The 15,185-nt window shown below is 41.3% G+C and overlaps 1 protein-coding gene across 1 annotated transcript in view; it reads left to right on the top strand.

The window, feature by feature from the left end:
• MCTP2 (multiple C2 and transmembrane domain containing 2) overlaps positions 1–14,439 on the top strand; it is a 107,471-nt gene extending 93,032 nt beyond the window's left edge. The window contains exons 19-22 of the mRNA XM_064456166.1: positions 3,799–3,908; positions 6,258–6,367; positions 8,665–8,762; positions 11,070–14,439. Of these exons, the coding sequence (XP_064312236.1) occupies positions 3,799–3,908; positions 6,258–6,367; positions 8,665–8,762; positions 11,070–11,138 (387 nt within the window). The 3' untranslated portion in view covers positions 11,139–14,439. The remainder of the gene's footprint in view (positions 1–3,798; positions 3,909–6,257; positions 6,368–8,664; positions 8,763–11,069) is intronic.
• The last annotated feature ends 746 nt before the right edge of the window (positions 14,440–15,185 follow it).

Raw genomic sequence — 15,185 nt, 5'->3', positions numbered from 1 at the left:
TGTGTGTTTTGAGTGTTGCTTACTGGTTCGGGTGCACCCAGAGGAAAAATACCTGAAGGATAGATTTAAAAAATATACCACTGCTTTCTGTGAAGATTAAAGATATTAATCATTGAAACAAATGATCACAAGAAGTAAATGATCTCCGCCACCCAAGTTTTCAATTCAGTAACGGGTGCTTTGCTGAAGCAGTAACTAACGTTATTTGGTCTTTGATGCAGAGCACCAGACGATTGATAATTTTTGCCTTTAGTCTCTTCCTCCACAGGCCTTATGATTTCCCCGTGCAAGCCCAGCTCTGACCATGGTAGCTCACCCGATGCTAGTTGCTGTGTTAATGCTGGAGATGACTTCTCCTGGCCTGCCCCATATTTCACACACCTTGAAAGTCATGATCGTTGGAAGCACCTCAATTTTGTGGTCGTGTGACAGTTTCTTTTGCAACTGTCCCTGAATGTCTGGGAGCAGCATAACGTCGTAGGGAAGGAAGACCGCAATGCTGTAGTAACACTTGGAATGCACTTACGTGTCCTGTTTATTAACTGTTACCTATTTCAGAAATAGAAAAATCTAGAGGCACCGTTTTTTCGGTATGGCAGAGATTTGGTGTCTTCGTTTACAAGTTTAAGTTGATGTATATTAGCTGGACACAAAAGACTTAATTTCCGAATTTGCTGGGTGTTGTTTTTTGTTTTTTTTTTTGCTTCCCCTGACATGCTTAATCTTTTGTAAGACCCCTTTTGTGTTTTTGTTCAGGCAATTAATGTAGAAATGAAGGTTTCTTAAATCAGGATATGCGAGGAAGATTTGAAGTAACACACTGATTATATAATTAATTCTCAGTTGTAAATTCATTTTGATGGAGTTAATTCTTTCCCAGAGGCTGAAGCCTAGTTTTGGTCCACCTACAGTGCTGTAATCAGCTAAGAAATAAAGAAGGAAAAGGCCTTGAAGGAATGGAAGCTTCATGACCAGTGTTAGGAAAAAAATGCCAGAAGCAGGCAGGATATTTTATTTTTAATTGAACCAAAAGCTTCTGAGCTGTGGTTTTAAACCATAGGTATCCAAATCCTGTTTTCAAGCAGCATAAATATGTTGATTCTGAAAGAAATCAGAAACGAATGATGCCTGAGGAAGATGGAGAAAATTTATCTGGGTGGTGGGGCCTTGCACAGATGGGAAAGCGTATTCAGTGGAAGATGTATTTAGGATAATTTTTTACATCTTCCACAAATATAGTAACATTCAAATATAGCTTTCTATATGACAGTTGCCATTTACTAATAAATATGGACCAGTGACAGTTGTCTTGATGGACTATGAACTCTCTTATTGCTTCTGACAGTGTTTTGTGAGCTGATGACTTCAGAAAGCATAAACAGCACTCCAAAACCTAAATAATTTGGAAAACCCCATTTTTCGTACTTCATTTGTCTGCTTCTCTCTTGCTTAACCAGTGACCCAATCGTCCTGTAGATGTGTTTAGACTGCAGGTTTCCAGAACAAAACAATAATAACAAAGGAAAAACATTGACAAATTTCCAGGATTTTCAAAAGATTCTGCACACACATTGCAGTGCATACTGCGAGGGCAGTCGCTAGCCTGTTTTACTCTCTAATAAATGATTTAGTTTACGAGGCTTTCTAATCCCAGTCTGTCTCTTCCTTTTCCTTGGTTGGGCATATTTTGTTTTATAAATTGAAAATGCCGTTGCCTAGGGGTGATTTTAGCATGCATGCTAGGTAAGAATATGCATGCAATTGCCATTATATCCTAGGAACTGGTAGTTTGATTTTCTTAGCCTGATTGGTGGCTACAGCAGAATTTATGTTGTATTGGTTAAACTGTATTATCACCACATTTCTAAGCTCAATCGAAGACGTGTAAATGAAGTCAGCATGATGCAGATAGAGCTGACAGATGATCTTCCTTGCAGCTCTGGGTAGCAAGAGTAGGCTTGCCCTGGAATATCACTTTATCTAAAGTGATTTCTTTACCCCTCTGTCTGAATCTGGACACAATGAAATTCCCACTACCTGGTTCTCCATGAGCTGCTCCCCCAGCTTCTACTTCCAAGTTTAGTGCAAAAAAGCCAACTATTGCTAAGGGGCCATTGTACCATTCTAGTGAGTGAATAATTAAATATAATCTTAATGTGTAATTTACATTTAAGCCTAACAAGGTTATAACTGGAGTTGTGTGAAAATGACTTTTTGGTGCTATTTTCACATAAACTGACTATTTATTTATTTATTTTGTTCCGGGGTTATTTCACACCCCAAGGGTTTGATTTTTTGCTGGTTGTTTTATTAATGTTAAAATACTCATTTTCACACCCAAATGTGTGATTATTTAAAATGCCGCTTCTATTCATTGTGCACTCGCTTGCAACCTAAAGGCAAATATTCAAATGTCTGGAGCTTGATAACTCCGTGGTGGTTTTGGCTGACTTTTTGAACTTAAAAATTACTATGAAGAGAAACAGGCAGTAATTCATTCGAAGGGTTACAAGGGCTGTACTGACATGTCTGCCTCTCAGCAGCCAGGGGTGGTTCATACGTTATTCCAGCACACAGCGATGCAGTGCGGTGCCCTCCCTGATGCACACAAACCCTCTCGTGGAGCAGTAGCGCCAAAAGGCTGAGGCAATGAGCCTTCACCTGTCTGGCCTAGTGCAGCTTTAAATAGCCTCCGACCCTCTCTTCTGCGTGGAGAAATAACGGGGGTTCACAGCACAGAAGCAGAACTGCAGCAGTGTTGGCCCAAGAGTCTCTGGCCTTTCCTTACTCCCACCCCCCCTTTCCCCTGCCCTGCCTGCTGAGGACCACAAGAGACCATGGATGCAATTTGCGTTTTACCAGCGTCTCCCCTCTCTGGGCACTGACTGGTTAAAACACAACTTAAAATGTCTTTTTTCTAAATAGAGCTGATTTTGGAGAGTGTAAATATGATGTAAAATCGGTGTCCAGGGCTCTGCATTTTGTAATAAGTGAATGTTTTGCTGATTTCTTGCTAGAATATCTGCAACCACACCAATTTGCATGCCTGTATGTGTGTTAGATTGCTGGCAAAGAAATGCTGAATGCTGATAATTGTATACTGATTTCCAAGGCTGATTTAAGTAATTTTGATTTTTAATTCATTCTGTGCTTCCTTTTTATTTCTGCACATGTGTAGTAATGTCCTGTAATGTTGCTGCCTAAAATAAGCAGTAAGAAATGAAGTTGTGAGATGGCTGCTGTAAAAAGAAAATGACATTTTTTCCTTTGATTCTTTTTTTTCCAGTAAAAGAATAGGTCTCTGTATACAGAATGTTAAAAAAATTGTTATATTCACTGTCTTGCTGCTAATTTATGTACAGAAAACAGCATGGCTGTTGGGAGCCTGTAAAGCTCGGAAAAGTGATACCCAGAAGTTCTGCACAAGAATATTCTTAGGAAGCGCTGAGCACCCAGCACACCCCTACGGGTCAACCGGGTTTAGGGGTGTTCAACATCTCTTCTGGTTTGGCATGCAGCTGGGTTCTTCAGTGAAAGCCTGGTTTGAGATCCTGCGGTTGATTTGTGTTAGGAGATGTAGAAACCTCTGCCCATGAGCTGAGCAAGAGGAGAAAATATAGGGAACTATATGCCTTCGTAGTCATTGCATGGGATAAACCCAGGGTGTGTGTTCTCTCCTTCCTTCAGTGATATACTCGAGTTCATGGATGCATCAGCAGTACTGGGAATCTTACTTTCTTCACATGAACATTGTTATACTGAATGTATAAAAAGTTTTGGGTTTTTTTTTTTTGTTAGGAATCTGAGAAAAAGGGCTTAATTGACAGAATCCACATGGTCCAAGAGATCATCATAGCTGTTCAAAGCATCCTAGAAGAAATAGCATCTTTTGGAGAGAGGATTAAAAAGTAAGTGATATTTTTTCTTGCTTAGCCATGATTTGCAGTGAAGCAGAGCCAGGAAGATTAAGATGGAGTGAATGTCTTGCTCCAAAAAATGACTGCAAGGTGTAGCGGGAGAACCTGGCCAGTCCCACCACTTCTTCTCTTGGGGTCTTTTACTCCAAAAACCTTCCCAAATCATAGAGAAGAGGAGAAGCCATGTGCTCTACTGATGCAGCTCTTGCATTTGCCCATATTTCTGGTCTTGTCTGTTTGTGATGGGGTAGGGAGTCATGATGCCAGACAAGGGAAAATATTGCTTGACTATGTAAGCACAGAAGTATCAGGAATTTCTTTTCATTTCCTTCATGGAAAATAGGTAGGAATTGATGGCTGATGTTGCCTTTCCCACGCCCTCCCCACCCTGGCCTTGTTACAGGGGTTACCAGTCACTTATTTCCCTGCCCTATGGGTTGATCTTCTGTCTTTACCATTTTGAGCTCTCTGCTTCCTGCCGGTGCCACAGGGAAGCCCAAAGGGCGTTTTCTGGGTCTCATCGCAAGGAGAGGCACATAGGGTATTCCTGACCTTACAAGGAAGGAGGTGAAAAGCCTGAAAAAAAAAAAATCCCCCACACAAACACATACAAACTTTTATAACCCAATCTTTATTGGAGCTTAATTGACCCACATTGTTTTCTGTTTTGAGCACAGTGATGGTTTGTGATCGAGCCACACTTTAATGAGGAGCTGGGTTCAAGCTAAAAATACAGCAAACGCATGTGGTTCCATGCCGGACACCCCAGCTGGGGTGGAAGTGGCCCAAGATGTATTCCAGTCTATGAACAAGGCACTGTTCTGCCCAGCTGCATGGCAGGAAGAGTCAGAGTGCTTAAGCACTATTAATTCTTTTATTCATTTTGGTAACAACGGTCTTAAAGAACACATTGGGTATTAATGTGGATGCCCGATGTAATTTCAGAAGAATTCCATTGTATCTCAACAGTAATGTACCATTAAAAAATTGCCGCCAAAGTTTTTCTGTAAGTGACAGACTGAATTGTGCTACAGTTTCTGTCTGTCACTCTAGTTATACAAGCGTAGGGAGTTTTAATAGTTTAACTGAATTGAGATGTTTTGCTTTTTTTTTACTTCAGCTTAAGCTGCGTTGATTGATAATGATGGGTCCTCTCCCACCTATCTTTACTTAATATTTAATACATATATTGAAGCTTAAAAGTAATTCCTTTAACGTCCTATTAATTTTATCTGTCAAGGGAAGTTCATCTTATTTTATAGCCTGATAAGTGGTCCACATTCATTCTTTCTTCTTCCTACTCACCGCCACCATGATGTGATGGAGTTAGCAGGCAGATCGTGTGAAACAGAGATGCCCAGATCCATAAATCCATCTATGGACGAATTGGCATTCATGTAGTCCAGGTTTCTCCATGTTTGGTGCATGCTGTAGAGCTGTATCGTACAAGGGCACAGGGGGACAAAAGAATTTCAAATGGCTGCTCACCTTAAGTCTACTGCGGGCTTACAGATGAGTGATCTGAGTGAAAGGAGGTCCTCTTTTGTGCTGCAGTGCTGCAAAATTCTGGATGACTGTAGTAACCGAGCCTCCTGAGCGTGCTCCTCTTCGATAAAAACCTGATGCAGGTTGGTGTGCGGAAGCTTGGCCTGCTGCTAGCATCATTTACCTTACGCAGGACAGCCTCCTCTATACAGTGTAGTATGGAATTGTTGAAAACATAAGGAAATAGAGGCAAATATATAAATATTGAGAGCTTTATATAGAATATTATTCCCTAATAGTATACAGAGAAATGACTTTAACGGCTCTCTTAAGGTTTAGCATCAGTCATCATTAAGCCATTCCAAGTTATTGGCAGGGTTGAGCCCGGCTACCTGCCACATTTGAGTCACGCGCTGACACACATCCCATGTCATCTCCACTGTGGCCCAGTAGAGCCAGCTCAGATGGCTCGCACCTGCGGCACGGCCTCCCCTCCAGATCAGATAAGCTGCCCATGAATAATGGAGAGCTGACTGGTGAGCAGAGATGTGTAACAAGTGTGACACGTATAAGAAGAAACAAAAACAACTTGCTACATGCTTAACAACTTCACTGAGCTCCCCGGAGACTATCATCTCTCTCCTTATCATGATATCTGCCTCTCAGATATCTCCCTTAATCCGTTACAGCATCCAGATGCAGGAATCTACTTATCCACCTTCCAAAGGGACTGCAATTTACAGTGCATTTGAAAATGCCGAGCGCTGCAAAGAGGTCATTAAACTATTATTCGGTAAGCAGAGTACAGTGTCCAAGAGCAGAAACATTGAGCAGGTTTACTGTCTTTCTTTACAGCACATTCAACTGGACGGTGCCTTTCCTCTCTGTCCTGGCCTGCTTGGTCCTGGCAGCAGCAACAGTCATTTTGTATTTTATACCACTGAGGTACATTGTTTTAATCTGGGGTAAGTACTCCACTGTGTCTCATTTGCATGCAATAAATACAATATGTGTATGTACAGAATGAAATCAAGCAAGCTTTAAATAACTTTTACTCAGAAAATGAAGTGCTGGTGCTTGAACTTCTTATAATTACCATTCCGCCCCCCACGAGGTGGTCCGATGATCTGCTTTTCTTAGGGTTCTTTATAAGTTTCCAACAGTACCACAAAAGCAGCATTGGTCTAGATAAGCTACTTTCAATATTGTCACTATTCTGCAGGAGAGTAATTAGCTCCCTGGTTCTGGAGCCCCTGGTTGGGAAATGGTAGGGAGTGGACAGAACATGTTTGAAGAGCTGGAAGCCTGGGCCCCAGGAGCATTTTGGGTCTTAACTCCCCTGTAGTCAGGAGGAACAGCGTTCCCACTACCCCATGGTCCAATAGGAGGCACTGAGCATCTCTTTGTGTCATGGGTCAGAAAACATTTGTATGAAAGTGCATCAAGAAGTAAAAGATGAGCTTTTAAAAATGAAAACTTTCCTGGTGGTGGGATGAAGAAGAGTAAGATGGTCTTTCACAAAAGGAGACGGCATTCCAGCTGCTGAAGAATTTCTTCATCTGAAAATGGCCTTCTATCTTATTTAGGGTGATGGTTTTATCTCAGCCTTGAGGTACAATGGCTGAGAACACAGTACAGGTAACATTCACCAAGCCACTGAAGCTCAGCCCTGGTGTGACTCTGGGCTGTAGGGATCCCCCATCACCCTTCCAGGGCTGAGCCATCTGCTGCTGTCTTGGCTCTTCTGGGCGCAGAAAAGAGAGGGGATGAGAAGGTGGCAGGACAAAAAGTCACTCTTGGGCAAAAAATAAATGAAATAAAGGATTAAATCAAACAAAAGAAAGGGCAAAAGGGAAGGAGAGAAATTGCTAGGAGTAAAAAGTTCAGTAACAAAATATTGCTGTTCTTGTATGGAAGACATGGTGAGTACATGAAAACTATACATCCGATCAACATCATCTACACTGACAGCGCCTTCAAATATGATACATGTTAAACAACTACCCTGTGGCAAGGCCTTAAAAGACCTTATGGTATTTTCTGTTTTTTAAAAATCAGGTACACAGAAACTTGTGTTGGCATTTTGCTACAAGTATATGGCTTAAAAGCTGAATCTCAGATGTGAAGCAGGTACATTTCAGAGAAAGGAGAAGGCTGGAGCAGCCATCACATTTGAAATCACCTTCAGGGAAACTGCTATGAGATTTTGGACAGGGCATGATGGAATTGAAAGCTGTATTATGATCCTCAGAGACAACCGACATTTGAATTTATTTGCTACTCTTTAAAACGGGTTAGCTGATTTTCTTCGCCTAATGATCCTTTGCTCTTCTACCACATCTTTACATAGCCACACTACTAGTTGCTATTTCTCACTGGGGAGGTGGTGGCAGTAGGCTGTTAAGTGGCTGCATTGGCCCAAGGCGAGAGCTGGAAAGGGTGCTCAGGCCTCTTGCTTTCTCATCCTAGTCCATGCAATAGAGATGGTGTTGGCTGAGGCCTGCTCATCGCTCCCTGTCCTCAAAGGCAGGAGAAGTGAAGGCCTTATGATACCCACAACAACATGAACAATACAGTCCTATGGATCTTCTCTCACCAGGGAACGACTCTAATAGCTGAAGCATAACAAAGTCCATGGGAGAACACTGGTAACACTGTTGTTGCAGTTAATAAGTCAAATTATTGACCCTAAAACCAAGATAAAGTAAACCTTGTGATAAGTTTTATAGTTTCCCACAGCATCGTAATATGACCAACTTGTCAAATCTGGTTCTGCGAAGAGAGTACAAGCTATAAGACGTGATGGGGAAGGGAAGCTTTCATTTTCAGAAGAAATGGAAGGCAAAAAGCCTTTATCCTGCCTAATTCTTTTCAGAGCCCTGCAGTTGCCTGGATATGAGGAGAGGGAATGTCTTTGGTCACGCAGAATGGCAGATTTAACGGTAGTCTCAGCTGCAAATTTGTGTATTCTCCCCACAACATCCTCCCGAATGAATGCGTGCTGCAATCTTTTTTGCCACGTTGTTGACAACAGGTGATCCCCAAAGTAGAGAGATACCTTTATAAATAATGCCCTCTGCTTCCTCCAGGAGGCACTTGTGAATGATTCCCCATGACAGGGAACATGTGCTAAGTCCGAGGCACTGTTTTCACACTAATTTTTACTTGTGAATTTCTCTTCCCGTTTTCACCTTGCCTGAAGAATATAGGAGGGAGGGAATAGAAAGGGGTTGTATTATTTTGTTTGCTTTTTTTTTCCTAGGCATAAATAAATTTACTAAGAAGCTTAGAAATCCCTACGCTATTGACAACAATGAGCTACTAGATTTCCTCTCCAGGGTACCATCTGATGTTCAAAAGGTAGGTAATGAATGGCCACCGCCAACAGAGGCAACAAGCATCACTGAGAGCGGCTGGGTGGTCTGCTTGGGGAATACGATGGCAGTGCACTTTTGAATAACAGAGATAAGGAATTGGAAAAATCCACAAAGGGAGGAGGGTGAGGGTGTTAGAAGAGAGGGGAGCCGAAGTCCTTTGTCAGAAGGATAAAATGATTGCAGAAAAATTATCCTGAAAAGGCCTACTTAAAAACGATCTGGAAAAATCTCCCAGTGTGGTTGCTGAACTCTGGTCTCCGTCACCTTTCTGCTCCGGTATTTGTATGGAGGGAAGAGAAAAATAGTCTTTTTTTTGATAGAGATAACCATCCAAAAGGATTTGCTGAATTGTCTGTTTTCTCAAGACGGGAAGGGGGGACACATGACATTATTTCCATTACTTTGTGCTTGCTGTGGTTTTCTTCACATCAGCTGTCCCTCAAAATTCATCCTCCCCACCCACCTTGAACTCCAGGCCTCCTTTGGACAATGCTCTGCTCGTCTTTTTGTTTAGAGAAAGCCTTGAGATGTGTATAAAATATTCTGCGGTTGATCAGATCAATCTTCTACCATTATGGAATTATAACTTTTAATCTAACCAGAATCTATTCTCCCTCAATTTCAGTCAAGTCTTGTCTCTTTTCTTATTTCTTTTAAACAACAACACTGTCTTCAGTAATCTCGCCTATCTTCCTGGAAATTATTTGAACAATAAGTCTTTTAGAATGTCAAGATCTGTTTATTTCTCTTGGAGGAAGAAAAATAGTCTTGCTGGGTAACGAAGCCACATGATATAAAGGATTCTTTCTTTTGTTTTAATCAACTGGAATCCGTGTCCTCAAGCCCTGATCCCAATGCCCTGGATCCCACTGACATTGTACCTTCCCCTGTGAATCTTGGTACTTTCACAGTGGGGTGTTGCTCACTGTGGATAAGCGGATCACAATCTCGCCTATGGTGATTTTACTTTGTTGCAGACAGAAAAATAATTTCCCACAAGCAGTGTGGGGGCATCTGGTGGAAACAAGGTTGGAAAAGGCTTCTGGTGACATTTATTTCAAGGGGCCACCAGATTGGTTGGTGGCAGCACTAATAACTTGAGTGAATTCTTGCCATAGACTGGTGGGAGGAAAAATGCCAAACAGAAATTATCAGCCATTAAGCTGCTGTGTACTTTTATTTTTTTGTCACTGCTCTTGTAGAGCACGCTGAATTTGCAGTGATGGTTTGCATATGCCCTTTTAGTGTTTATGTTTAAAGATAAGCTGCTTTTCTATTTATTCTTTACTTAATATTTACTTTTATAACATTTCCTTGAGTGGTTTCTATCATTTTGGGATCCTCTGAGCTCTCCAAAGAAAATGATAACTATTTTCTATGGGAGGAGTAATAGAAGTTCCTAGGATGGGCCAAACCTTCTCAGAGTTTTCCACTAGTGCTAAAAACAGTGAGCCTGTGTGACAGCCACACACTCTAGTGAAAAGTCATCTATGGCAGCTCCCAGCGCCCCTCTGTCTGCTTCGTTTTACATGCTATCAGTACCTCATCGTTTCACTGTGGTACTGCAATGAGTTAGAAATTACCTCTGTTCATTAGCCATTTACAACCCACGCGTGTTGGACCAAAGGCAGAGGAGGAGTGAAAAAGATGGCATGTTCAGCAAAAGTTTCCCTGTGATTTCAGTGGGAATACTTTTCTGTAGCGCAACAGACAATTTGGAGATTACACCATCCTTGTCAGTTATCACTACATGTATCACACATGTTTTAGCCATTATATTGTATAAGAAATTGTTTTGAAAGGTGGAGGCAGCTTTGCCCAGGTTCTATTTGGGAAAATATTTTCCTTTTTTGAAATGATTAAGTATGTCAGCATCCCAAGGTCTGTGTACAGTTTTGACAACTGTCATCTTCCTGCGTTTTGGGATCCTCTTGAATTGAAACTCCTGAGAGAAGTTTATTAAACTTATAGGTTAATGCCAGAAAGGTAAGAAAAACAACTCCCAAACCAAAACAAACCCCAAAGATCTAGCCTACATTGCTGAAATCAGGTAGAACCCCATGTATCTCATTAGAAAAATCTGCTTTTAATATTTTCGTTTCAAGAAATGATGCATGACTTCTCAAATCCTTCCTGCAATTAATCCCCCATGTTCCAGTGTTTAGAAAATGATTCATTACTTTTGAACCTTCCTTAGTTTCCCTTGGTTTGTCCTCAGGGAGCCATTAACACACACTGTAGTGAGCTAGAGTTACCTAACTGCAAACGTCATGTCTATTTGTTTTTACAGGTGCAGCATGCTGAATTGAAACCATACAGCAGCTCCAGTCCCATTAGGAAGAAGCGGAGTGCGTTATAGGATGCAGTGCAATTTCAGAATGCAGCATCTCCCCCCGCACCCCCCACGTGTGCACATGCGCTTCCCCGTCCCCTTCTTCTTGCTGCAGAACAACACTATGACCACTGCCGCACACTTTTTTTTTTTTCCTAAGACGTGGTTTTTGATAAACACTTCTCTTGGGTCGTCTTTTTTGGGTTGTCTTTTCGGCATGGAGTCATAGCCCAAAAAAGAGCAAGGTGGAACGTATGAACTACATTGTGGGTGGGGAGGAGAATGTGAAAGGATGGTGCAACTGCACCTTTTCTTTTTCTTTCTTTTTGTTTTTCTTCGATTGCAGAGGCAAGACAGGATGTGGCAGCACCCCCTGTTTTATGTAGGAAGAGCTAATTCCGCTTAGTGTAGCAGATCAACTGAGCTGATGTGAGGAGATGCTCTGAACCAGTTTTTAACATATCCAACAGATTTATATTAAGATATGAAAACTATTCTTTTCCGAGTTAAATCACTGTGCCTAGAAAGGTTTAAGCTCTGAATTAACGAGTCTTTGATACCCATCTTCTGTTCAAGCAGTGTACATTCTAAAAAGTTTTTTATCATAATTAGCAGAAAGAGCTAGGAGCTCCAACGGTATCTCAATATTTCATCCAGCCCTTGCGGGTTTTCCTTTTTCTTTTTTTTTTTTTTTTTTTTTCCTCCTTCTGTTTTTAAAGCTCACCCTGTGGTTAACTCTTTGGATACTGGAATCGTCAGAGATCCATTGCTGGCGATGGATGCATGAGAACCTTCTGCATGAAAGGTTTAAGAGACTGTAGAAAAGCCCGACTCACTGACCTGAAGAGACCCTGTTGGCTTGCCTTTTATAATTCCATCTCATCAGATATTTTCAGCGTAACTGTTGTTTTCCTGTCTAAATCCAGACGGGTCAACACTACAGATCCAAGAGAAAAAACACTTCATAGGCTTAAAGAAGCAAGTGCTTGTGCAGAAAGAGCATAGTGCCCACAGACGTGGTTGTGCAATAGTGTGTAGACCTTGGTCCACCACTGATGTCTCATTGGAGTCTTTCCTGGTGGTTCACAAGAGGAGGATCAGAAAGTGAAGTCTTATGGAAACTGAGCAAATGAAGAAACAGGAGAAAGGACCCTGTTTTCTGTTCTGAGGAGAATGTGATTTCTTGCTTGCTTACCACTTTTTCAGCTATTGTGCTTTTGCTTTATAAGATTGGGGTAACCAGCATTATCCATGTTACGTCACGGGGGAAATTGAAACACAGAATCCTATGTAAACCTGCTTAATTTTGGTAGGAGTGTAGCCCTCGCTCCTTTAGGTGCTGAAGGACATTGTGGGAGCGACTTGCCAATGCAAGAAGTCATTGGAAGCACGAGAGCTGGAGCTGCTGCTTGTGATTCCCAGGCAGGGGTTACCACCAGCATCCCCTGGGGTAGTTCACAGTAAAAAGACTTTAGAAGTTATCTAACTAAAGGTAAAACAGATAAAACGTTGCTTGTGGATCGGCGATCCAACTGTAGCCATGCTGTGTCCTTCAGTAAAGCGATCTTGTGGGACTGTTGCATGATTTTGAAGAAGGAAAGCTAACAGCTGAGTATCTTCCAGTGGATTATTAGCCAGGTTCAGTGATTTTTCAAGAAGTTTATTTTTCAAAGTAACAAGCCCAACTGTGCCTTTGAATTAGAAGAGGCACATTTTCATAGACTTGATTGGATAAAGAATGTATTTTGCTCATGCAAAGCTGTGTGTAGCTGCAAATGGCAAGATAGAAAAAAGATTATCCTGGTTAAAAAGCCACAAAAATGCCTCTTTGTGTGCACGTGTGCTTGTGTACTCATGAATATACAGAGTTGTATATAAAGAAGAGTATATGTATAATGTATTTATAGGCAAGTGTGTGGGGGAAAATGGGTGAATATACAGATTTAAAAACCTTGAAAATGTTTTTTGAAAAATGCCAAAGATTCTAAAGCTTATCATCTTGCGTCTGTTCTTCTTCATTTTGTATCTTTCCCGGCATGTCTTTCTGGCTGAGCCAGATCTCTGCATGATTTGATTTACTTCAAGTTAATGAAGCTGGTTGGAAAGAGCCTTGTAGAAATTATAAAATCTCCAGTAAATCTCCTTCTTGTACATACAATAGCTGTCCACGCACCCCTTTCGTTAAACCAGTTTCTCAATCTTCTGTGTAAACAATGCCTCATTGTCTCGCTTTAAAGGATCATCTGGTTTATCATACTGTAGTCTTGTCATTTTGTAAGGACCAAAGTCAGACATATTTAAGCAGGCATGTGAGATCTGATTGTTGATTTGAGTGAAAACATTCAACTGCAGGGAAAAGTGTTTATTTATTCAGAAGTTGGGACTGATACTTTAATAGTTGTGTTTTTTTTTTAAATGTAGATATGTTGTGTTTTAGAATAATTTGTATTAGATTGTTATGCTGGAGACATACCAAATGAAGGGTTTTGGATGGTCCAGTAACTATATATGTTGTAATGAGCTCTTTGTTTTGATAAATACTGTTTGAAATGAAATAAACCTTTGAGGTTAAGCTGATGCTTTTAATTTGTCGGGATTAGGAGATGTGTTTCCCATTCTTTGCAAAATGCTTACTGTGCTACAATATTTAATATCTGACTAGGTAAGCAAGTACGTCGCTTGACAGTGCAGTGTAACAACTAATGCCGGAGGTTACTTGAAACGGAGACTGAGCTGCAGCAGGAGATGAGGTAAAGCTTTACCCCACCTGCTTACAACTATTTAGTGGGATTTTCTAGGCCCTACCTAAAGGAAAGGAGGATTATGTGCATTTACTGCACACTCCAGTAATCAAACTCTTCATTCAGACTTTTCATTTCATTCTTAAAGCAAGAATATTAGTTGATACTTACCTCTGTGTGTCCATTTGTCCCTGTGAATGATCAGGTTTTACATTGTCAATCTATTCAGTGTATAGCATGGGTAGTAGAAACTTATATTTTTAATTTAAGGAAGTCATTTCAGTGCAATAATATGTACTTTTGCAGTCTAAAGTCTACAGAACAGAAGGCATTCAGAAATTTAAATGTAACTATGGGACTTTTGGATGACTCTGGATTACAGAATCACGAAGATATGGGAATAGGACTAAAATGTCCGCTGCTTGTACATTGTGTAAATAACTGGATTTGGTGTATATGTGCAAATGAAATATGTGCTCATGTTTGCCCAAGCATAAGCTGCTGCTGCAGGTTGGTTTCATGAATAATCATGAATAGGACTGAGGACTCAGCTCCCGTATGGATCACTGTCAGTAAAACTCAGTCACTGAAACACACCTTGTGGAAAGCAAGCGAACAACTGAATAAAGCAAAGTCAGTGGAAATGTCACGCACCTCTTCTTTTCTGCTCGTAAAGCTTCAGTTTTAACCTTCAGCCGTAGCCATTCGTCCCTCTGCTTCCCGCTCAGTCCTCTGCTGAGCCACCCACAAAGCGGTGGAGGGCTCAGGCCCTGCCCTGCTCACCTGGGGCTCCCACCGGAGAGCGCTGCCCGCAGACCGGCCTCCCTGCACCCGTTTGCATAGGGAAGGGAAAGTGCTTGGCCCCTAGAAATTAGACTGGCTGCTGCTAATTCAGTGCCTGGGGTAAGAGTGCTAACCACTCCCTGAACTGGGCTGTCCCACTAGAAAACAGAGACTTGCCATTTAATTTCCTGTACTCTACATGGGGCTATGTTTTATTTTATTTTTTTAATTTGGAGGGCCCGATCCTGCAGGCATTACCACAAGTGGAACTAGAGTTATTTTCCCATCAGACTGGTAGGTTCGCGCCAGGAAGGAATTTGGCAGCTCTGATGCGTTAAGAAAAAAAAAATAAAATCAGCAAAACACATTCTAATCAAACCTTAACCTTTAGATTCTCCATTCTTTAAACTAAGCTGATAGACTGTTTGGGAAATGTTAGCTTTGACTTTAGAGACTATGGCATGTATTAGAAGGGAGTCCTGTTCTGACTTAATATTGTGTGTGTATTTTATCTGTAAAGCTACACGTGTCAGGGCTCTGGTGCATCTAC

This window comes from Phalacrocorax carbo, chromosome 7, assembly GCF_963921805.1.
Source record: "Phalacrocorax carbo chromosome 7, bPhaCar2.1, whole genome shotgun sequence".
NCBI classification, from domain to species: Eukaryota; Metazoa; Chordata; class Aves; order Suliformes; family Phalacrocoracidae; genus Phalacrocorax; species Phalacrocorax carbo.
This window is presented reverse-complemented; position numbering and strand designations above follow the sequence as displayed.